At 38.7% G+C, this 24,254-nt stretch overlaps 1 protein-coding gene across 1 annotated transcript in view; it reads left to right on the top strand.

The window, feature by feature from the left end:
* The window catches only part of LOC150083621 (uncharacterized), an 80,265-nt gene that overhangs the window by 34,425 nt on the left and 21,586 nt on the right, over positions 1–24,254 (top strand). Inside the window, exons 5-6 of the mRNA XM_090378543.1 lie at positions 19,715–19,846; positions 23,467–23,702. Coding sequence (XP_090234669.1) covers positions 19,715–19,846; positions 23,467–23,702 — 368 coding nt within the window. The remainder of the gene's footprint in view (positions 1–19,714; positions 19,847–23,466; positions 23,703–24,254) is intronic.

Genomic DNA, 24,254 nt, shown 5'->3' with positions numbered 1-24,254 from the left:
AAGGCTGACACAAGTAATTATAGACCTGTTAGTTTAACTTCTGTTCCAGGTAAATTAATGGAGGCACTGGTTAAAGAAGCACTGCAGGATCATCTAGACAAGAATTCAGTTATAGCTCAGACGCAGCATGGTTTTGTTAAGGGCAGGTCTTGCCTGACCAATTTGATTGGATACTATGATGTAGTCACAAAAGAACTGGATGCAGGGAATAATTTTGATATTATATATTTGGATCTTAGAAAGGCTTTTGATACTGTTGCACATGGAAGACTGCTGCACAAATTGGAGCAGTGTGGCATTGGAGGCAAATTGCTGCTGTGAATAAGGGGATGGTTGAGTGGCAGAAGACAGAGAGTGGTAATCAATGGACACTGCTCAACGTGGACTAATGTTATTAGTGGAGTTCCTCAGGGTTCAGCGTTGGGTCCGTTGTTGTTTTCGGTGTTTATGAATGATATTGATGATGGGATATCAAGTTTAATGTCCAAATTTGCAGATGATACAAAGGTTGGCAGGGTTGTTAAGGACACTACTGACGCTATGCTGCTGCAACAGGATCTGGAAAGGTTGAACAGATGGGCTGAGAGGTGGCAAATGAAGTTTAACATTGACAAATGTAAAATACTACATATGGGAAACAGTAACCCCAGAGCAACGTATCAACTCTGCGGTACTACACTGACAGTGGTGGAGAATGAAAAGGACCTGGGGGTAATTGTGCAGGCAGATATGAAGTTCTCTGAGCAGTGCAGACGAGCTGCAAGAGTAGCTCATGGTGTCTTGTCAATGATATACAGGAATTTTTCTAGCAGGAATAAGGAGGTGATTATTCCCTTGTATAAGGCAATGGTTAGGCCACATCTTGAGTACTGTATACAGGTCTGGAGGCCTCATTTCAAGAAGGATGTAGAGCTGCTGGAACGGGTACAGAGAAGGGCAACAAGATTAGTGAATGGAACAAAGGGTTGCTCTTATGAAGAAAGGCTTAAGTTTTGCAAATTACAGAGTCTGGAGACTAGGCACCGGCGAGTTGATCTGATAGAGGTGTATAAGGCTTTGAATGGTTTGAGCATGCTCAATGCCAATGGGATTCTTCATCTTGCTCAGAATAATCACCTGAGAGGGCATAAATTCAAATTGAGGAAAAACAGTTGTATAATAGATGTGCGAAAGTTTGCCTTTAGCCAGGGGGTAGTTGGTTGGTGGAACAGACTTCCATTCTTTGTTGTGAAAGTTGATAGCCTAAATAAATTTAAGGCTGGGCTGGACAGGTATTTGGAACGAACGGAAGGGTGAAATGGGAGAGTTTTTTTTTCTTTTTTGGCTGATGCTGCATAAGCTTGCTTTCTTGCATCATGTGTCTCTGCTAATCACTCTTCTTACCTTCACATCAGCAAATTTTCACAGCATTTTCTGCACTCCATCATCAGTGTCATTAAGGAAGATTAGAAACAGAGAAACACTTCTATTCTCGTTTACCCTTAACTACCATAGTGCTACCTATGCATTACTGCAGTAAAAGAGCCTGTCATTATCAATTTGATGATGCACCTTGTCATGCTGGACTGGTTTTTGGATAATGATATCAAAAAGTTGGACTGCCATATTAGGATAATGACTGGAAAAAAAATTCTCTTTTTTAGTCCTTGAATGAATCTGTGTCTGTTGGCCTATATCTCCATCTCAAAGATCAAGTTTTGTCTTTTCCATTTCTTCTTTAAATTGTTGGAATTTCAAAAAATTTTTATGGAACTACAGAAAGATTTTGGTGTATATTTTGATTCTAGGCTTTTTTTTTTGAGTGCAGATTCAGAAACTTTAAATCTTCTTCTCCAGCATTATCAAAATTGAGCCCTAAATTTACAGTACAGAAAAGTAAAATTCCAATGCCAGTGCAAGAAAAAATGGATGTAAAAACCAAGGAGGTACACGACAATTCAGTCTTGGAACTCTTTGTGGAGGAGCAAATGGACACAGAGCGTCCATACTTTCCCAAAAAAGATAAATTCAAGATTTAAAAAAATTAACCCTCAGCACTTCGGAAGCTGACCAATGGATCCACCAAGCCTACAATAATGGCTAAATTCCTACTGTGGAATTGTCATGGTTTCCAGCGAAATGCATACGATATCAAGGCACTCCTTCAAAAGCACAAACCAGAGTGTTTTTGCTTACAGGAGACCTCTAAAAGCAAATGATGACCCCCCCCCCCCACCATGCATAACCTTACTATTATTCGTAAGGATAGAATTGCGGAAGGTACTACTCATGGAGGAGTCTATATCCTTGTGGGCAACCAGAGTCCCATTTCAGCTTTTGCTACTTACAACTAGCAATAGAGGCTGTTGCAATTCACTTTACGGTGATAATTTTATTAATGTTAATTATTCTGCTCTATTTATTTGCCACCTGGGACTGACATCCCCCAGAAAGTCCTTGATGACCTTGTAATGCAGTTTCCTCTCCTTTCTTACTTCTTGGAGATTTTAATGGACATACTACTCCGTGGGGTAGTGCTAACATCAGTGGAAGGGGATGAATCATAAAGCATACGTCACTGACACTGACCTTTCCCTCCTAAATGTGAGAATAAACACCTTCTTCAACATTTCTATCCATATGTTTTCTGTCATTGATCTTTCTCTCTACTCCCCTTCTCTCCATTTGCTTACTTGGGAGGTCAACCCATGTGGAAGTGATCATGGCCCGTGATTAATGGGAGACCATGTCTTCCTGTTAGGTTACCACGGTGGAAGATTGATCAGACTGACTGGAATGCCTTTCAACATCTGACAAATTTTGACATCGCTTCAGTCAGCCAAGAGCCTATCAGTGATGCAATTACATACACATTACAGAAAGTATCATCCATGCAGCTGCGATTGCAATTTCAAAAACACCCACCCGGTTTCACCTTTTCCCAAACCATGCTGGAATGTAGATTGCACAGCAGCAAAAAAGGCTCAAAATAAAGCTTGGGAGATATTCCAACAATATTCTACCACGGCAAACCTTATAGCCTTTAAACGTGCATGAGCCAGAGCACAAAAGGAATTGTGGATCTGTTTCACATCTGTTACCCAGATGACCAGTGCTAAGGTGGTAAAGTGTAAAGTGTATTTAGGGTCATACGGCACCAGGAGTTTCCCCCATCTCCACGTTGTTTACATTGTGATGGGTGTGTCAGTTTGCTGGAAATGCCAGAGATTTAAAAGTGTATGGATATTGTTCATGTGTAGTGTTGTGTACCGTTGTTCATCTGGTCATTTAGCCGCTGGACCTCTACTGAGGCCCAACATTGCCCCACTTTCGCCCCGTGGAGGCAGACCAGGTGCACCAGTATTATAATTATTTACTCTGGCAGGTCCTGCCACCTAATTTCCTGAGATTTCAGTGGCTAGGACCTAAAAAAAAAAAAAAAAAGTGCACCTATACATACATACAAAAATGCATATACATACACATCAATTGGTATAGGTTAGTTCACATGGTGAAGGCGCTAGAATGAGAAGACGAGAGTTTTGAGCGAAATTTATTTTGATGGTTAAATTTGGATTGTGTGGGATATTCGCTTGCGTATAGTTAGAGTGGAGGGAGGGAGACTGAAGATTGGGGGGAAATATAGTCAGAAATATGGAGCCGATAGGGAAGGTAGCTCCAGCTTGCAGTGGAGCATACCCATGCTCCACCAGAAAGAAGAGAAGGGGTGATGGGGGTTGCAGGAGACGGCAAGCCGTCTCCCTCCCCCACCAGGGAAGGGGAGTAATAGTGGGCCAGACAAGGGAGCTGACCCAGATCGCCAATAAGGCATGAATGCTTGTGGCTGCGAAGTGGTCGTCTCTCATTAGTGGCTTACCATCCAGGGCTAATGGAATTCGTTCAGGCTTTCTTGTCAGGTCCCTACAATGACTGTACAGGTTCTTCTTCATCTTTTGGTGAGAGTCGCTCGTGGGACTGAGTCCCTTTCGTGTGTCAGTTGAGAAAGATATTCATCAGGGTTGAAGGTTCAATCATGTCCATTTGGTGTCTATGCAGCACGATAGCTGCTTGGTCATTAGTCTTTATAGATTGGGCAATGCCCCAGCTGTGAGTTAAGAGTCAGACCTTTACGATCACTGTTTGTGGGATGTGTTCTCATCATAGTGGCGGTCTTTACATGTTTATTTCTGTGCATTGGTCCCAACCTGGGTGTGTAGAGTCATTTGCACACTATAGGTTGGACTTGTCTTTGGTAGTCGTGGTTTCTCCGTGGGCCCTATGGCCTGTCCCGGAGTGAAAGTCGGGATGTTTGGATTCAGTCACTATGGGGAAATAGGGATTCGAGACTCCTGTTTTTGTTGTGCTGGTTATTCTGCAGGTACCAGCAGTGAGCTATGTTGGTTCTCGTTGCTCAGGGTTTGCTGGTGGCGGGAGGGTTTGCCGTCTGGCATAGAGGCTCTGTGCAAATTTAGAGAATAGCTTGTAATTTGCTTCATTCTCCAGTAGATAATGCTCCTGGTTTTTGGGGTTGAATTGTATCTGTGTGATCAGGTGTCCACGTAGATCTTCATAGTGCCCACATTCATGCATTATGTGGTTCCATGTCTCCAGGGAGCCACACGCGCACATGGGATTATCTGTGATGCCAAGGAGGTTCAGTTTGTTGCGGATCGCTCCGTGTCCTGTGAGGAGGTAAGTAGTGTAGAGTCCGGGATTGAACCATTGCGGATATCTGGAAAATGAAGGGAAAATACACAGTGCACCCCTCATTGGTCCTGGAATATAATAGATGTACTATTACAGACTCAACTTCAATAGCCACTGCTCTTGGGGAGACATTTTCTAACATCTCAGCAGCATCATCTTATTCCCCAGAGTTTCTGGTCCTTAAACAGAAAACCGAGGCCTTGAAATTTACATCCAAGGGTGTTTACCCATATAATGGGCCATTTACCATCCACTAGCTGAAAACAGCTCTCACCCTCACAAAGGCTATCTCCATTGGACCAGACAACTTCCATTATGAAATGATTAAAAACCTTTCACCAAAATCCACGGACCTCTGGCTCTTCCTTGAAGAGCAGTTTCCAGACACCTGGCACAAGGCAACTATTCTTGCTTGTGCTAAGCCAAGAAAAGACCCTAAATCTCCAAAAAAAAAAAAAAAAAAAAAAAAAACTATCGTCCTATTGCTCTGACTAGCCGTTTGTGCAAAATATTGGAGAGAATGGTCAGCACTCGTCTTTTATGGTACTTAGAATCAAATGACCTTTTCTCTCACTTTTAGTGCAGATTCCAATGAAACAGGTCCAATTTGGACCACTTAATTAGACCTGAAAACATCTATTTTAGATGCTTTCCTAAAAAGAGAACACCTAGTGTCCATTTTCTTTGATGTGGAAAAGGCATACGGCAAAACTTGGAGATTTGGTATTTTAAAAAGATCTTTATAACCTTGGACTAAGAGGTCACTTTTTGTTTTTATTAAAAACTTCGGTAAAATTTAGAACAGGGGTTCCCCCCTTTCCAAAGTAACGGTGACAAGAAGAAGAAGGCAGTGATTAACATGCCTAATTTGCTATGGTTGGTGTCAGGGTGTTTCCCCCCCACCCCGCTGCTGTGTTAAAATTGGGAAATCATTTTCCTATTTTAAAACAGCAGGAAGGGGTGGTATAAACACCCTAAGACTGAGGCAGGCTGGAGGAGGAGGGACCCTTGTCTAAAGATGAGCTAAAACTTCTTATCCCATCATCTTATCCAAGTTTGAGTACCCTTTCTTGGCCCTTTTTGCCAAGATGTGGGAGTACTGTAAGGATCTGGCGCCTCCGTAGCCAGGTGGGAAGGAGCAGCAGTGCATAGCACACTCTTCTTGATTAGACCGGGGTTCAAGCCCGTCACCACCAAATATGGAGGATGCGGAAAGGCCAGGGAATGACCACCGCATATCCCGGAGCAATATGGCCTTAGTTGCTAATGCTCCTAAAAACCAAATAACAAACAAACAAACAAACTGTAAGGATCTGTCTTAAGTGTTACACTTTTTGCCATTAAAATAAATTCCATCACTGAACAACTTTCTCCAACTGTAAACAATGCACTCTATGTCGATGACTTCAGCCTATTTGCTCAATCATGCAACATGAGGGTTATTGAGAGACAACTGCAACAAGCCACTGACTGTCTCAACTTCTGGACCATGGCTAATAGTCTCAGGTTTTCACTAGAGAAGACCATTTGCGTCCTTTTTTTTTTTCGAAAGCATAAACTTCACTCCGAACTTAAATTAAGACTTGGATAAAGCACCATTCCAGTAGTAGTGGAGACAAAATCCTTGGGACTCATATTTGAACAAAAAGCTGGCATTTCTCCAACATATTCAGCAGCTACACACAGCGGGTGCATGAAAGGACTTGGCATTCTCCCTCCTACCTTGTCCTACTTCTTGGGATGCAGACCAATGCACTTTACTCCATCTGTATTGAGCACTTTGTACAATTAAAATTAGATTATGGATCTAGGGTATATTTGTCCACCAGAAAGAGCATCCTTCAGTGGCTTGATCCCATAACAAACCACCAACATCATCAGTTTATTACGTATACTGATTCTTTGAGTGCTCAATCAGCAATGATATACACCAATCGTCCAATCCTCTCGTGAGGTTCAGCGGATGATATGCTCTCTCTGTGAAGATGGATTCGATATCCACTTCTGATGGATCTCCAGCCACATTGAAATTACCAAAAATGAATTGGCTGGTACTGTAGCCAAATGAGCAGGCCCCGACAAATCTTGGCTTGGCAAGAATCATGGCATGGGCAGGTAACAAACAAACTATCAGATTAAGCCTGTAATAAAACCATGGCAGTCTAGTCTGTGCAAGGATCATAAAGCTGAAGTTCTTGCTTGGCTCTGAATAGGACATAGTCATCTGACACTCTTTTCTGCTGAGGGCTGATTACCATCCTATGTGCAAACAACGTTACACAGTGTTATCTATTAAACATGTTTTATCTCTTTTAACCATCTGCCTTGAGCCTTATACACTCAGTTAGGTCTTATCTGACAATGTCTGTGTCAGCAGTTTTTAATTTTTTATATGATATCAATATGTATAGATATAATATACATATATATAAAATGGGAAACTTATTTTTACTCTTCTGTTGCTTTTTATTTATTGATGTATACACCGATGAGCCAAAATGTTATGGCCAGCAAGTTGTTATGCAAATCGAAGCAACTGAAGGTGAACTACGGCATGTGCATGGGTCGGGACATAGTATAAAACACACCTGATAATGAGCTCCGTTAATCAGTAGTAGTAGTAGTAGTAGTAGTGGCACTTGATGCAAGAAAGCAAGTGAAGGAGCTTATGCAGCATCAGCCAAAAAAAAAAAAAAATCACACCATACCCTCCAAATGCCTGTCCAGTTCCTCCTTAAATTTATTTAACCTATCAACTTCCACAACGACAGATGGAAGTTTGTTCCAGCAATTAACCACCCGCTGGCTAAAGGCAAATTTCCGCACATCTATTCTACATCTATCCTTTCTTAATTTGAACTTATGTCCCCGTAGGTTCGTATTCTGAACAAGTGGGAGGATCCCATCAGAATTCAGCGTGCTCAACCCATTCAAGGCCTTATAGACCTCAATCAGATCACTGCGCAGGTGCCTAGTCTCTAGCCACTGCAATTTGCAGAACTTAAGCCTCTCTTGGTAAGAGGATCCCTTCATTCCCCTCACCAATCGTGTTGCTCTTCTCTGTACACGCTCAAGCAAATCTACATCCTTCCTAAAATGAGGCCTCCAGACCTGTACGCAGTACTCAAGGCGTGGCCTGACCATTGCCTTATACAGAGGGACAATCACCTCCTTTTCCCTGCTAGCAAAATTCCTATATATCATTGACAAAACCCCATGACCTGCCCTAGCAGCCTGTCTGCATTGCTCAGAAAACTTCATATCTGCCTGCACAATTACTCCCAGGTCTTTTTCATTTTCTACTACCTTAAGTGTAGTACCACACAGTTGGTACGTTTCTCTGGGGTTACTTCTACCCATATGCAGTACTTTGCATTTGTCAAGGTTAAACTTCAGTTGCCATTTCTTATCCCATCTGCCCAAATTATCTAGATCCTGTTGCAGTAGCACACTGCCATGAATGTCATTAACAACCCTGCCAACCTTCGTGTCATCTGCAAACTTCGACATTAAGCCTGATATACCTTCATCAATATCATTGATAAATATACAAAACAACAGTGGACCCAACACCGAACCCTGTGGGACTCCACTAATAACATTAGTCCACGAAGAGCAGCACCCATTGATTACCACCCTCTGTCTTCTCCCACTTAACCATCCTTTTATCCATTGTAGCAACTTACCCTTAATACCATTCTGCTCCAATTTGTACAGTAGTCTTCCATGCGCAATAGTGTCAAAAGCTTTCCTGAAATCCAAGTATATGATATCAAAATTATTTTTTGCATCCAGTTCCTTTGTGACCACATCATAATAACCAATTAAATTTGTCAGACAAGACTTTCCCTTAACAAACCCATGCTGTGTCTGAATTATTGCTGCAGTCTTGTCTAGATGATCCTGCAATGCATTTTTAACCAGTGACTCCATTATTTTACCCGGAACAGAAGTTAAACTAACTGGTCTGTAATTACTCGTGTCACCCTTCGAACCTCCTTTGTGAATTGGGGATACATTTGCACATCTCCAGTCCGTGGGAACCTCCCCTGAATCCAAGGATGCGCTCATAATTATGGCTAAGTGTTTGCTTAGTTGCTTTGCCGCCTCCTTTAATATAACTGAATAGATCCCATCCACCCCAGGTGCCTTTCTTATGTTTAACTTCAACAATTTCTCCTCCACTTTGCTCTCAGTTATTACAAAATCATTAAGCACACTGCTACAATTTGATAACCTTCTTCCATTTTCAAACTGTAATAATTCCTCACGTGTGAATGTAGATGCAAAATACTCATTCAGTTTGTTTGCTATCTGAGCAGGATCATCAACAGTCGAACCATCGATGTCAAGTGGACCAATCATATTAATCCCCTTCCTTTTAGAGTTTATATAAGTAAAGAAATCCTTGCTGTTTTTCTTAGCATCTTTTGCCAAAGATTTCTTGTAATCCGCCTTTGCCTGCCGAACCTCCTTTGTGACCTGATTACAGACTAGCTTATATCTGCTACAGGCTTCTGCGTCGCCTGATAATTTATATGCATCCCATGCATTTTTCTTCTCTGTCACGAGTCTCATTAGTTCATTTGATAACCATTTAGGCCTAAACCTTGAACAATATTTCTTCATCGGTATGAAAAGTCTAGTAGCTTCCACGATTAATTCCTTGAATGCTTCCCACTTAGAATTTACTGTTTGTAACATCGTCAGTTGATCCCACTGTACAGAATTTAAAAACTGTCTGAGACCACTGTACTCCCCTTTACGGAAGCAAAAACCCTTTCCTTTACCCCTGACGGTAGTTACCTCTTTGAGTAAATCCCACTTCAGCACACTGATCACTGCCACCTAGTGGTTCCTTTATCTGCAAATTCTTAATACACGAATGATCACTGCTGATAACCAGATCAAGAGTATTACTTTCTCTGGTTGCCTCTCGAACATGCTGCTGCAGAAAACAATCATCCAATAAATCCACAAAAGTCTGACTAGTGTGTGTGTGTGTCCAACCCACAAGTTCCAGTCAATATCTGGGAAGTTAAAATCCCCCATTATAAGACATTCTGATTTACTAGCCCACTCTATTTCTCTGTACAATTGTTCATTGTACTCATTCGAGTCATTAGGCCTATAACACACTCCTACTCTTATTTTTGCTTTTGCAGTGCTTATGTCACACCAAACTGACTCAACAGTGCACTGTCCATCTATATCAACTGGATGCACTTCTTTTGATTTTATGTTTTTCTTAATTAACAGCATAACACCTCCTCCCTTTCTGTCCTGTCTATCCTTTCTGTACACATTGTACTCCCCAAATTCCAGTTCTGCATTCCTTATATCTGTGTGACACCACGTCTCTGCTATCCCAACAATATCCGCCTTTGATGTCTTGACCAACACTTCAAATTCATCAAATTTATTTACTATACTTCTAGCTTTGGTATACATGCAAGCATACATGCTCCTATGCCTATTCCTTGTTACCCTAACACATCCCATATACCCAACTATTCCAGGATGACTGCCATCCGTCCCTGAAACCCCCAACACCCCTCACTCCAGGTCGCTTCTTATTCTAATAGAAGTTGTGCAAGAATCACCTTCACCTCTGCCTGCGGTTACTGTTAAACTATTAGTCTTTGTATCCCCCCAAGCTAGCAGTTTTCCGACCCACCTAACACTGCCTCGATAGCATCAGCAAATATTCTTGCACCCTTTCTATTTAAGTGTATCCCATCCCTGTAGAAGCAATCTCTCCTGTTAACAAGTACAGTCCAGGCTGAAAAAAATTCTACCCCTTGAGCCTTGCACAATCTTTCCAGGGCCGAATTGATCGACAAGGCTCTCATCATATACTCCCTCCTATCGTGTCTGGGCAGAATTGCAGACACTTTCAAATTCAACCATAATTCTCAGCTTTTTTTCAACAGTGACCTGTACTTGTTGAGTAATTCTGCCGGTCTCCTACTCTTAATATCATTAGTGCCAACGTGTACAACTATATCACCTTTTGTGCCCTTGAAAGATGATATCCGCTCTACAACATCATCAACCTTTGCCCCTGGCAGACATACCCTGGTCCTGTTCCACCTATCCTTTTTACATAGCATGTTCCCCGTTTCCCTGACAATAGAGTCACCAACAACTAATAGTTCCTGTGGGACCAGCGCATTCTGCCTTGGGGTTTGCCGCTGTGTTGCGCGATGACCAAGTGCAAGCTCTGGCGTTGATGTGGGCAGCTGAGAGCTTGATGGGCCCCTCAATTTATTTCCTTCGAGGGCATCCACCCTGTCCGCAGTGTTACTCTTGTTCTTCAGATGGGAAAGGGAACGGACTTAGGCGAGTTTGACAAAGGCCAAATTGTAATGGCCAGATGACTGGGTCAGAGCATATCCGAAATGGCATGACTGGTGGGGTGGTCACGGTCAGCCGTGGTTAGTACCTAACAAAAGTGGTTCAAGGGGGGAAAACCCACAACCATGGCTCATTGATGCGCAAGGTGAGCAAAGGTTCTCCCGGATGGCACATTGAAACAGAAGGGCAACTGGCGCAATTCGCCAGTAATTGGAATGCTGGTGACGGGAGTAATATGTCACAGGACACAGTACATTGAACCCTGCTAAAAATGGGACTGCGTAGCTGCAGGCCGCTCAGAGTGCCCATGCTAACCACAGTTTACCAGTGACAGTGCCTACAATGGGCATGCAAGCATCGAAATTGGACCTTGAGTGATTGGAAGAAGGTCGTATGGTCCAATGAATCGTGTTTCCTGCTGCACTATGTGGATGGCTGAGTAGGTGTGTGTTGTTTACCTGGGGAAGTGATGGCGCGTGGATGCACCATGGGATGAAAACAAGCTGGTGGCGGCAGTGTCATGCTTTGATGCTTTAGGTGATGTTCTGCTGGGATACCCTGGGTTCAGTCATCCATGTGCCAGGCACTCTGATGTCTACCACCTGCCTAAACATCATTTCTGACCAGGTACACCCTTTCATGGCAAATGATCTTCCCCTCTGGTGGTGCCATCTTTCAGCAGGATAATGCGCCATGCCACACTGCCCGGATTGTTCGAGACTGGTTTTCAGAACATAAGGAAGACTTCCAGGTATTGCCCTAGCCTCCAAATTCCCCAGACATCAATCCCATCGAGCATCTGTGGTTTGTGTTGGTACAGCAACTCCGATCTGCAGCGTCTCAACCACTGACCTTACATGAGTTAAAGGATCTGCTGGTTACGTGTTGGTATCAGATACCACAAGACACATTTAGAAATCTTGTAGCGTCCATGCCTTACCAGGTATGTGCTGTTTTGGCTGCACATGGAGGACCAACATCATATTAGGTAGGTGGTCATAATGTTTTGGCTAATTGGTGTATACATGTATACAACTTTTTGACAAGGTAACCTTTTTAAGTGTTACCAAAATCTTAATTTTCCTGTAAATTTAAATTATTCCGGGTGTATTATAATCCTTGTCATTTTGCTCTGTTAAAACCAAAATCCAAATCCTTACATTTGAAATACTGGTGGTTGTTGTTAAAGGGGCCAAGGAGGTTTTCTATTTACAGATTTATTTTCGAAAGACATATAGTAAAAACACAGAGCTGAAAGGCTTGATAACTTTTACATTGTTACAATATATTTAAAAGAGTAAGAGATTACCTCAATCTTTTGTGTAGAATGCTTCCAGTCAGTGTTCTTCAAATGTAATGAATAAAATAAAATAAATGGATAAAATAATTTAAAGAATTTTTTCACTCATAGAGATATGACCGATTCAACACGCAACAGAATCAAAAGCCACTCCCCCCCCCGACCATGAAACACATCAAAGCAACTCAGCAGGATCATGAGTGTAAGAAGACATTGTATCAGAATAAATAATTAAAATCGGAAAACCACTTAAGAGAATAAATAATTAAAATTACAATTAAAAAATTAAAAACATGATTAAAAATTTGGAAGAACACACAAATTAAATGAAATGAATTTTTAATCGTGTTTTTAATTATGATTTTAATTATTTATTCTCGTAAGCAGTTTTCCAATTTTAATTATTTATTCTGGCACAGTGTCTTCTCACACTCATGGTCTTGCTGAATAGGTTTGATGTGTTTCGGGGTTGGGGAAGGGAGTCTCGGCTTTCGATTCTGCTGCGTGTCGAATCGATCATATCTCTATGAGTGAAAGAATTAATCAAATTATTCTATTTTATTCGTTACATTTGGAGAGCATTGACTGGAAGCATTCTACGCAAAAGATTGAGGTAATCTTTTACTCTTTTAAATATAAGACATATAGGTTTCTGTTTATTAGATCCTCAATATTTTAACTTTTTTTATACCACATAGAACTGTTTTATTATTTACAGGTCATCAGAGAACATGTTTTAAGACCAGTAAGTCTTAAAACAGGCTGTTATAGCAATGTTATTTGTTATAAATTAGTACTTCTTGAATATTAATATGATATCATTACTTACAGCAGTTAAATCTTGTTACTTGCTAAATATGCAGGACAAGATATAATTTTCAGTTTACAGATTTATTTTGCAGACTACAGCAGGATGAATTTTAGTGTTTATGTTGATATTTCTGTTTTCTCTAGTGTACTCTACAGTTCTTGCTGATAGCATGGCAGAATGCTAAAGAAAAGTAAAGAACACTCAACAATTTATTCTAATAAATGGCATCGAAATGAAAATATATGGCATCGAAATGAAAATAAGAAAATAATGTAAGGGTGATCATTTAATTCAAGGACTGGTGCAAGATTTTGTTTATCATGTGAACTTTCCATAACTGCCACTAGAGGCGCTCTACGTGATCGCTACTGAGCAGACTTTGTGTGTGCATGCCAGTACTTGTCGAGCTAGTGTTGCATGAAAACAGTTTTTTTTAGATGTGAGTCACTGACGATCATTTTGAAGAAGGTATCATTTTGAAGAAGGTATCGTGTTGGACATACAGATCCTCAATATTTTAACTTTTTTATGCCACATAAAACTGTGTTTTATTATTTACAAGTCATCAGAGAACATGTTTCAAGACCAGTAAGTCTTAAAACAGGCTGTTATAGCAATGTTATTTGTTATAAATTAGTACTTCTTGAATATTAATACTATAGCATTACAGTAAACCCCCGCTATTCGCAGGGGTTATGTTCCTGAGAAATGTTGCGAATAACGAAAACGCAAATACTGAGTTATGGCTCCCACAGTAATGAAGGGGTTCCGTTCCAAAGTATGAAATATATAAGAAAAACTAGTCTAAAATTTTCTCTATTTATGTATTATATGTACCTTCATATTATGACTATGTACATAGACAGCACATAGTGAAATGCAAGCATATGGCATCGAAATGAAAATAAAAAACAATTTAATATTAAATGTAATATTTATTAGAAATTTCAAACAAATCTTTCTAACCAGCGCCTTTGCTAGCAAAAAAACTTATCCCGCCAGTGCTATCCCCAGTTTCGCTAAAGTGTTGATAAAGGAGTTTTGCCTTTTCACGAATGATGAGTGAACTTAACGGAATTTTATTTTGGTTCGGTCTTCTATCCACAGATTTAAAGCTTTTTCCATTTTTTTTCTAATTTAACATCACGAGTTACAGAGCAAATTTTTGAAGCAATTAGCGCATTTTCACGGACACTACGGCGGATTTTTTCTTCCGATTTCTTGATTGATCGTACCGTTGACTCATTGATTTTATAGTGTTTTGCCACTGAGAAGACACTTTCACCATTAGAAATTTTGTCCAATAACTCAATTTTATTCGCTAATGTCATCACCTTCTTTGGTCTTTTCACATTTCCCTTGTTATTCGTAGCCATATTTTTGTACGGGTTAGAAAGAACTTGTCCACAATAAAGTCACTTTCTTCCGTTAACACGCTCGAAAAAATCTGTTTTACACTGCAAAACGGTAGATTTATCTCTTTTGTAAGCATATCAATTTATAAATTGATAAATTTATTCAATTTATAAACATATAAATTAAAAGCAAACGACGAAACCTTCCATGACAAGCGCATAACACATACTGAACAAGGATTAGCGAGAAACATCCACGCTCGCGATTTTGTCACCCCTCTCCCCCCACCCACTGAGCGCTGTTTTGACCGGGAAAGATAATTCTAGCCATGCCCATGTTTTTTTATGGCGGTAAATATTCACGGCGCTTTAAAATTCACATTTTTTTTAGGTTTCATTTTATATTAAATCAGCGACTGCAAAACCGCGAATAGTGGGGGTTTACTGTATTTACAACAGTTAAATCTTGTTAGCTGCTAAATATGCGGGACAAGGTATCTTCAGTTTACAGATTTATTTTGTAGACTACAGTTTTTGTTATATTGGACAGAGCAATTTTCTAGGGGTGAATTTTGGTGTTTATGTTGATATTTCTGTTTTCTGTAGTGTACACTACAGTTTTTGCTGATAGCATAGGAACTTTGTCGAGCTAATGTTGCCCGAAAACCTTTTTTTTTTTTTTTTTTTTTTTTTAGCTGCGTGTCACTGATGATCATTTTGAAACAAGTATGTCGGACATACAGATTGAACAGCGATATATGATTCGTTATTGTGTCAGATGGGGCCTAAATGCATCGGAAACAGTTAAAGAGATGAATGAAATGGCACGAGCGATTCAGTGAAGGTCATGAGTCTGCAGATGACCCAAGATCTGGTCAGCCTTTCTCCTCGCCCACTCCTGAGCAAATCACAAAAGCTCAGGAATCATGGCTGTTAGAATGTCCATTTCATTTGGTAGTGCTCAATATTGTGAAAGATCACCTGAAATATTGCAAATCAGTGTCTGCTGGATTCCACACAATTTGACTCCACAACAAAAACAGCAAAGAGTAGACTTGTGCAAAGAAATGCTTGATCGTTTTGAAACACAGGGTCAAACCTTCTTAAATTGAATAGTGACTTGTGATGAAACTTGGATTTTTCACTATGATCCAAAAACAAAACAACAGTCGAGGGAGTGGAAGCATTCTGATCACCAGGACCTAAGAAATTTCAAGCTTCGTGTTCAGCTGACAAACGAATGGTTCTTGTGTTTTTTTGGCATAAAAGACATTCTTGTTATACATTTTGTGCCTCATGGAACAACTGTGAATAAGATAGCATACTCTGAGATTCTCAGATTCAAACTTTGTGCGCTATTCGTAAGAAACATCAAGAACTCGACTGCAAAGTGGTTTCTCCATCAAGACAACTACAGGCCCCATGTGGCTAATATTGTGCAGCCAGTGCTCACTGCCGTAGGTGCTGAGGTTCTGTCACATCTGTCTTATTCATCGGACAGCCTCGTGTGATTTCTTCCTGTTTCCATGTCTGAAGAAAGCTCTGAAAGGCAAGCGTTTCATGTCCAACAACTATGCTTGCATAGCCACAACAGAAGCACCGCACGGTCTTTTGAAAAATGGCTTGTAAGAAGCATTTAATGCATGGGTAGGTACGACAGTTCCGAAAGTGTATAAATTTCAAGAGAGGGTATTTCGAGAAGGAGAAAATCCACAGAAGGTTCAGATGACAACAATTAAGATAAGATCTTGCACAGTCTGCGATTTAAATGATCACCCCTTGTAGAATTAATGTAGTAACTTCACCTATTATTGACTGCATAAAATTCCTATTCACAGTACTGAAAAATGGCAAAATTAATTAGCAAAAATATATCTAGAAACCTGTATAAAGGTCCTCTTGGATATGGAATCATGACTTAAGGAAAAATAAATCAGTGATCGAACAAAGTCTGAAACGACTTCTTGACAACAAATACATATTCTAGCATATACCATAGACATTTTTTGATAATAAATGAAGAAATGCTTAAAATCAAATGTTCATTCAAGTAAAATATCCATGATTAAAACAATATTCTCACAAAATTCATTTATATACAGGTCGTCCATCACTAATCCGGTTACAAAGCTAATTTGGGCATAATTTCTGCGAATGTAATTTCAAATTTCCCCCGGTCGGTGCACCGACCTACCACTACTGTTTTGGTGGTGTTGGTTGCAGCATCAGCTGTTGGTGCGAACTCGTAAACACTGCCAAGCCATTCCCATTTGTTTTTTTGCATTTATTATTATAACCTGCTCACATTTAGCCCCAACCATGGTTCCAATGCATAAAGGAAGTGCCTCTTGTGATGTAAAGCGCAAACACCGTACATTGTCCATAACAGATAAAGTTGAACTTCTGAAAAAAACGCGACAGCGGTGTGTCTGTGTGAGAAGTTTAACTCTGTTTAATTGTAAATTCCAGCAATTTCTCTCATTTCCTCTTATTTTAGTAATTTTCTTTTAGCCATTCCTTTTTAGATTTTTTTTTTTTTTTTTTTTTTTACAACACACTTGCACAAACTTGTGGAAAAACACAACACAATATGATGGATAATACGACGTGCTGACAAACTTGTTTTAACAAAATCTCTAACAATACTGACAAACTTATTACGACGTTTGAGAGTTTATTTTATCACAATTAGTTTTATTGCAGCGCTTGCCGCAATAAAACTAATTGCGGGCAATAAACTAATCACAAACGACCTTCATATGTATGCCATAATAGCATCACACGTATGTGGCAGACACGGCTTCTCAAGATTTAACCTACTGGGTCACGTCTGCCACATATATGCAACATAAAAAAAAATACTTTTTTTTTTTGATTTTTAAGCGAAAAAACGACAACACTGACATTACAATATTTATTTTAGAATTACTAATCAAATTATTTGCTAAATATTTTTTGACCCCTGGGGAATTTTTTTCTTAAACTAGCTTGGCAGTTGACGTGTTAAAGGTAGGATGAGGTGGTTAGCTGTTGGATAAACTGTATGTGCTAAAATAATCATCGGTGATCCGGCAAACTCACTAATCCAGCACTCCACATGTCCCGATACTGCCAGATTAGTTACAGTCGACTTGTGTGTGTATATATATATATATATATGACAAATGGAAAGTAATATATAGGGCATTTCAGTTAAGACATAGGTCTGTCTCACTTATTTTTAGGTTCAGACTGTTTTTCATCTGGACCTTTTTTGCCATAATTTCATCTGAAATTTTTGAATTTGGTGTTAATATTGGTGAGTATTACCATTTAGATTTTATGTATATGTTTTTGCTATTATATCAATATGTTAATGTTTGCCATGTTCCAAGCTAAAATAATATGTTTAAATATAATATAGATCATGACTCCTTTAAATTTTGTCTACTCAGCTGCTTATTTTCTCTATGGGAAAGTTGCTCCCATTTCTTCTTAGTTTAGTCTAAAAGTGTTTTCAAATGAACAAACACTTATTTTAAGAAAAAAGAAAAAAATGGCTTTATACGTTGCTGACTTTTCAGTACATAGTCAAAATAACACACAACCCCTACAGTGTTTAGCTGCAGAAAATATCTGGCTATACAAAGGCAGTTTGTGTTCAGTCTTATTGCACTACCATTGTGTTGTTATTGTTATTTTTTCTTCAAATAAAATTGGCTTATGTTCATTTCAGGAGTCCTCTATAGCAGTGTAGTTGGCATGATACATAACTGCCTGTCACTCATTTGGAGAAATCTGGGTTCAATTCCCATCAGTGATTGAGTCATTTCTCTTCAGGACTGATGAATACACACCTCTACAGACTTAATACACTTACAATGATAAGCAAATGCTTATTGGGACTGTGTGTGTGTGTGTGTGTGTGTGTGTGTGTGTGTGTGTGTGTGTGTGTGTGTGTGTGTGTGTGTGTGTGTGTGTGTGTGTGTGTGTGTTCATTTCAGGATTACACAATGTTTTTAGACTAAATCAAAGGTTTGGGAACAACTTTCCCCAACAATCCATTGAGAAAAAAGCAGTTGATTAGACAAAATTTAAATTTAGTAATCATAAAAGCTAACCCTATACTTAGTCCAATTTTAACATCAAATTCCAAATTTGTCCAAATATGACAAAAGGTCTTGACAATAAATAGCCTAAACCTAAAAGTAAGTGAGATAGACCCCCCCCCCATTGCCTTTTAATTGAAACACACTTGTATATATTTACCTGAAGTTTAGAATTTTGTTACTGTTTCTAAAATGCGCCTCCATAGCCAGGTGGGAAGAAGCAGCAGTGCGTAGCACACGCTTCTTGATTAGACCGGGGTTCGAACCCGTCACCACCAAATACGGAAGATGCGGAAAGGTCAGGGTATGACCACCGCATATCCCGGAGCAACATATGGCCTTAGTTGCTAATGCTCCTAAAAACCAAATAACAACTGTTTCTAATTTGAGCATTAATACTAGTAAGTACTGGACAAAGATACCTATTTAAAAATTAAAATAGAGATATGTCTTTTATGAATCATAATACTAGACATATATTTTCAGGAATTCTATTACTTTGTTATATTCTATAAAATTTCTAGATGGTGTCCTCTTTTTATCACAGCTCTGAAGATTGTATGCTCTGTTAATAAAGATGTTAATTTTTGCCATGTGAGAGGTTAATATAATATGTTTAAATGTAATATATACCATGACTTAGTGTTAAACTTTATGGATCTTCACGACTCCTTTAACTTCCTTGGATAGTATATGTTTTTGCTATTATATCAATATGTTTGTGTTTGCCACATTCCAAGCTAATATAATATGTTTAAACATAATATAGATCATGACTCCTTTAAATTCTCTGGATGTATATCTTTTTCCTGATATATCAATGTCCACGACTCACTTTAAAGTAAATACTTTAATTACTTAGTTTCCAAATGTTGATGCTGCTTTGTAAATGTGCATTATTAATGTTGAAACAAAGTATATTAACTAGTTTCAAATAATACTATAGGAGGATATATATGAGGATGATGAAATAATATTGCAGGGAAGGATATAAATCAAATATATTAAAACACATGAATTTTATTAGTTTTAAATAACAAAGCTTTATTGGCTTCTGCAAGCTTAATTTCAATAATTAAATTTTTGATACATCTTTGTATGTGTATGAAATTTTTAGGAGTCACTGGTGAAATCAAAGGCAACAACGAAAATTCATTTACCTCCAGTTACCAGAACTTTCACAAATACAAGGTCTCATCGGAAACATTATCACCTGCAGCTTAGCGATATTCCATTCATTATAGGAACTGTAAGTATAATACTTTGTTAAATTAATTGCTAAATAATGTTGACAGCATTCTGCAGCCATATGCACTAATATTTTTTATGTCAGTAGTAAATGTGTCCTTTTTCACCTGTTGAATACGGGCGCCTCTGTAGCCAGGTGGGAAGGAGCAGCAGTGCGTAGTACACGCTTCTTGATTAGACCGGGGTTCGAGCCCGTCACCACCAAATACGGAGGATGCAGAAAGGTCAAGGGAATGACCACCGCATATTCCCAGAGCAATATGGCCTTAGTTGCTAATGCTACTAAAAACCAAATAACAATAACCTGTTGAATACTAGGTACAAATTTGTATAATTTATTGTAACCCTGGGTATAACCCCCATGTCCTGAAATGTGGCACCCGCAGATCATCCCACCCGCTGGCTAAAGGCAAACTTCTGCACATCTATCCTACAACTGTCTTTCTCCAATTTGAATTTATGCCCTCTCAGGCGATTATTCTGAGCAAGAGGAAAAATCCCATCAGCATTGAGCATGTTCAAACCAATCAAGGCTTTATACACCTCAATCAGATCACCTCACAGGTGCCTAGTCTCCAGACACTGTAATTTGCAAAACTTAGGCCTTTCTTCGTAAGAGCAACCCTTTGTTCCATTCACTAATTTTGTTGCCCTTCTCTGTACTCGTTCCAACAGCTCTACATCCTTCTTAAAATGAAGCCTGCAGACCTGTATACAGTACTCAAGGTGTGGCTGACCATTGCCTTATACAAGGGGATAATCACCTCCTTATCCCTGCTAGAAATATTCTTGTATATCAATCAAAAGACATCATGAGCTACTCTTGCAGACCATCTGCACTGCTCAGAAAACATCATATCTGCCTGTACAATAACCTCCAGGTCTTTTTTACTCTCTACCACTGTCAGTGTAGTACCACATAGTTGATACATTACTCTGGGATTACTGCTTCCCATATGCAATACTTTACATTTGTCAATGTTAAACTTCAGTTGCCACCTCTCAGCCCACTTGCTGAACTTTTCTGGATCCTGTTGCAGCAGCAGCATACTGTCATTAGTGTCATTAACAACCCTTCCGACCTTCGTTAATGTCTGCAAACATGGACATTAAGCTTGATATACCATCATCAATATCATTAATAAATACAGAAAACAACAATGGACCCAACACTGAACCCTGAGGGACTTCACTAATAACATTAGTCCATGAAGAGCAGTATCCATTGATTACCACTCTCTGTCATCTCCCACTCAACCATCCCTTTATCCATTGCAGAAATTTGCCTCCAATGCCATACTGCTCCAATTTGTGCAGCAGTCTACCATGTGCAACAGTATCAAAAGCCCTTTCTAAGATCCAAATATAGGATATCAAAATTATTCTTTGCATCCAGTTTCTTTGTGACCACATCATAGTATCCATTCAAATTGGTCAGGGAAGACTTCCCCTTAACAAACCCATGCTGTGTCCAAGCTGTAACTGAAGTCTTGTCTAGATGATGCTGCAATGCCACTTTAACCAGTGCATTAATTTCCCTGGAACAGAAATTAAACTAACAGTTCTGTAATTACCTGTCTCCCCCTTTATCCTCTTTTGTGGATTGGGGTCACATTTGCACATCTCCAGTCCATGGGTACCTCCACTGAGTCGAAGGAAACTCTAATAATTATGTCTAAGGATTTGCTTACTTCCTTTAATATAACTGGATAGATTCCAACCCCCCCCCCCCCAGGTGCCTTTCTTATGTTTATCTTGAACAATTTCTCCTCCACTTTACTCTCAGTTATTACAAGATTATCTAGCTTACTACCAGAGTTTAATACACCTCTGGCATTCCCCTTCCCGAATAACTCCTCATGTGTGACTGTAGATGTAAAATATTCATTTAGTTTGTTAGCTACCTGATCAGGACCATCAACAGTTGAACCATCGATATCAAGTGGACCAATCTGTTTCATCCTCTTCCTTCTAGAGTTTACATAAGTAAAGAACTCTTTGCTGTTTTTCTTTGCATCCGTAGCCAAAGATTTTTCGTAATCTGCCTTTGCCTGCCTAACCTCCTTTGTGACTTTGTTACAGACCAGCTTATATCTATCCTAGGCTTCCGTGTCACCTATTAATTTATATGTATCCCATGCATTTTTCTTCTCTGCCACATGTCTGATTAGTTCATCTAACATCCATTTAGGCGTAAATCTTGAACAATATTTTTTAGTTGGTATGAAAAGCCTAGTAGCTTCCAAGATTAATTCTTTGAATGCTTCCCATTTTCAATTTGCTGTTGGTAACATCATCAGTTAGTCCAACCATATAGAATTTAAATACTGTCTCATATTACCTTAGTCATCTTTACGAAAACAAAAACCTTTCCCTTTATCCCTGATGGCAGTTGCCTCTATGAGTAAATCCCACTTCAGCACACTATAATCATTGCCACCTAGTGGTTCCTTTATCTACAGATTCTTAATGCATGAAGAATCACTACTGATAATCAGATAAAGAGTATTACTCCCTATACTTCCAAACATGCTGCTGTAGAAAACAATCATCCAATAAATCCACAAAGCCCTTGCTAGTGTGTGAGCTACCAACCCACAAATTCCAGTCAATATCTGGGAAATTAAAATCCCCATTATAAGACACTCTGATTTACTGGCCCACTCTATTTCTCTGTACAGTTGTTTATTATACTCATCAGAGTCATTAGGTCTATACTCAACCTTCAGCCCATGCGCACAGTACTATGTACTATAGGTTCTAATATCTCTCATTTGGGGTTTTCATAAAAAAAAAAAAAAAATTGTGTTTGAGTTATTGATACTTTCTGCAGTTTTTATACTTATGATTGCTTCTTTTGATACACCGTTCCAGCCTACTTTATCTCAGTTCTGAGAAAGTGGAGATTCAGGTTTGTTTGATTGTGGCCAGAGTCAAAATGCATGCTAGTTATTTTTATTTATCAAAACGCTGCCTCCTAAATAGGTTTTATATCTAAATTATCCCATGAGAATATTTGAAATAAAAAGTAACAGCACTTCATATTTATAATATGAGAAAATTAAATTACATTTTATATTTGTAGAATTTTTACTTATTTTTGGATTGGTGCACTGTTGATTTTAGCTCTAAGGAGAGACTTATGATCGGAATTAAAAAAGCAACAGCAGCTGAAATTTGTGTCCATGGCTTCACTTGTGGATTAACTCGAGGCTTTTGGGGGGAAATTTTTATCAGCTTTGACTGCACTTTGTAGGTAGAAGGAATCTCGTTTGTAGAGATGGGATACATTTAAACAAAGGTGGTACAAAGGTTTTTGCCAGTATCATTGAGGATACTGACAAAAATATATGTTGTATGCTACTCTTGTCTTTGTTATCTTTCACATGCTTGCATGACAGCTGTTAAAATTTTTTAACTAATAAACTAATATTAACTTCCCATGAGTTTCTTGTAGTATTAACAAATTTTTATGATTATTATGAAATGGATGAAATCTGTTAATTATTGACTAGGAAGAATTTCTTTTTAATTATTTCTTTGACACCTGATTATATTAGAAAATATAATTTTGTTTAAATTGCAAATATCAGAAGAGGGTTTTTTTTTTTTTTTTAACAGTCAACAACTGCCAGCCATTCTGTGATTGCCAACATTCAAAATATAATTGCAATGATGAAGACGCACAATCGTGGCCTTTGCAAGGGAACAAATCAGCATTGCAATGAGAAAAAACCTCTTATATCCCCCATAATGGATCAAAATGGCCATGCAGTTGAGCCAACATTGGAATATGCAAAAGAAGAGATGATCAGCTTATTACATGCACTAGAAAATGAGTTAGAAACTTTGAATGTGTATGTGTACTGTTATATTAAGTTTTTGGTTTGTGTCAATTGTTATTTTTTATACTTTGCATTTAAGTTTTAGTTTGTGTGCTAATTGTTGTAGCTTAGCTTTATCTTATCCTTCTGAAATATATTTTCTTATACTTCAGTGTGGCTGCTGGCTTTTATAGAATCCCAATTCTGTTAACCTTTTATGTATGCATACAGTTTGTTGTGATGATCTATCCTTTCTATTAATAGCTTATCTAGAATAAATTGACTGCACCACTTGATTTTTGTCCCTCCAAAATTAAGAAAGTGCATATAATTAACACTAAAATCAGTTTAGGATATCCTCTCCAATAATATGCTGTGACATGTAAATTGCCTTAACTGAAAAAATAATGACTCTATATTCATATAAAAAAAAGAAAATGACATTTGATTTTATTTACAGGTTCTTGTGTGTATAAAAGTATGTGTAACATTGAATATAAATACCAAAAACAACTTGCATCAAATAAAAACTCTCCTTACCAGTGTTAACTAAAACTCAATTAGAAGGCCCCCTTACTTAGACAT

The sequence above is a fragment of the Mastigoproctus giganteus genome, chromosome 7, assembly GCF_048544385.1.
Source record: "Mastigoproctus giganteus isolate SK-2022 chromosome 7, ASM4854438v1, whole genome shotgun sequence".
In the NCBI taxonomy this organism is placed as follows: Eukaryota; Metazoa; Arthropoda; class Arachnida; order Uropygi; family Thelyphonidae; genus Mastigoproctus; species Mastigoproctus giganteus.
The sequence above is the reverse complement of the archived record's forward strand: the minus strand, read 5'-3'. Positions and strand labels throughout refer to the sequence as shown.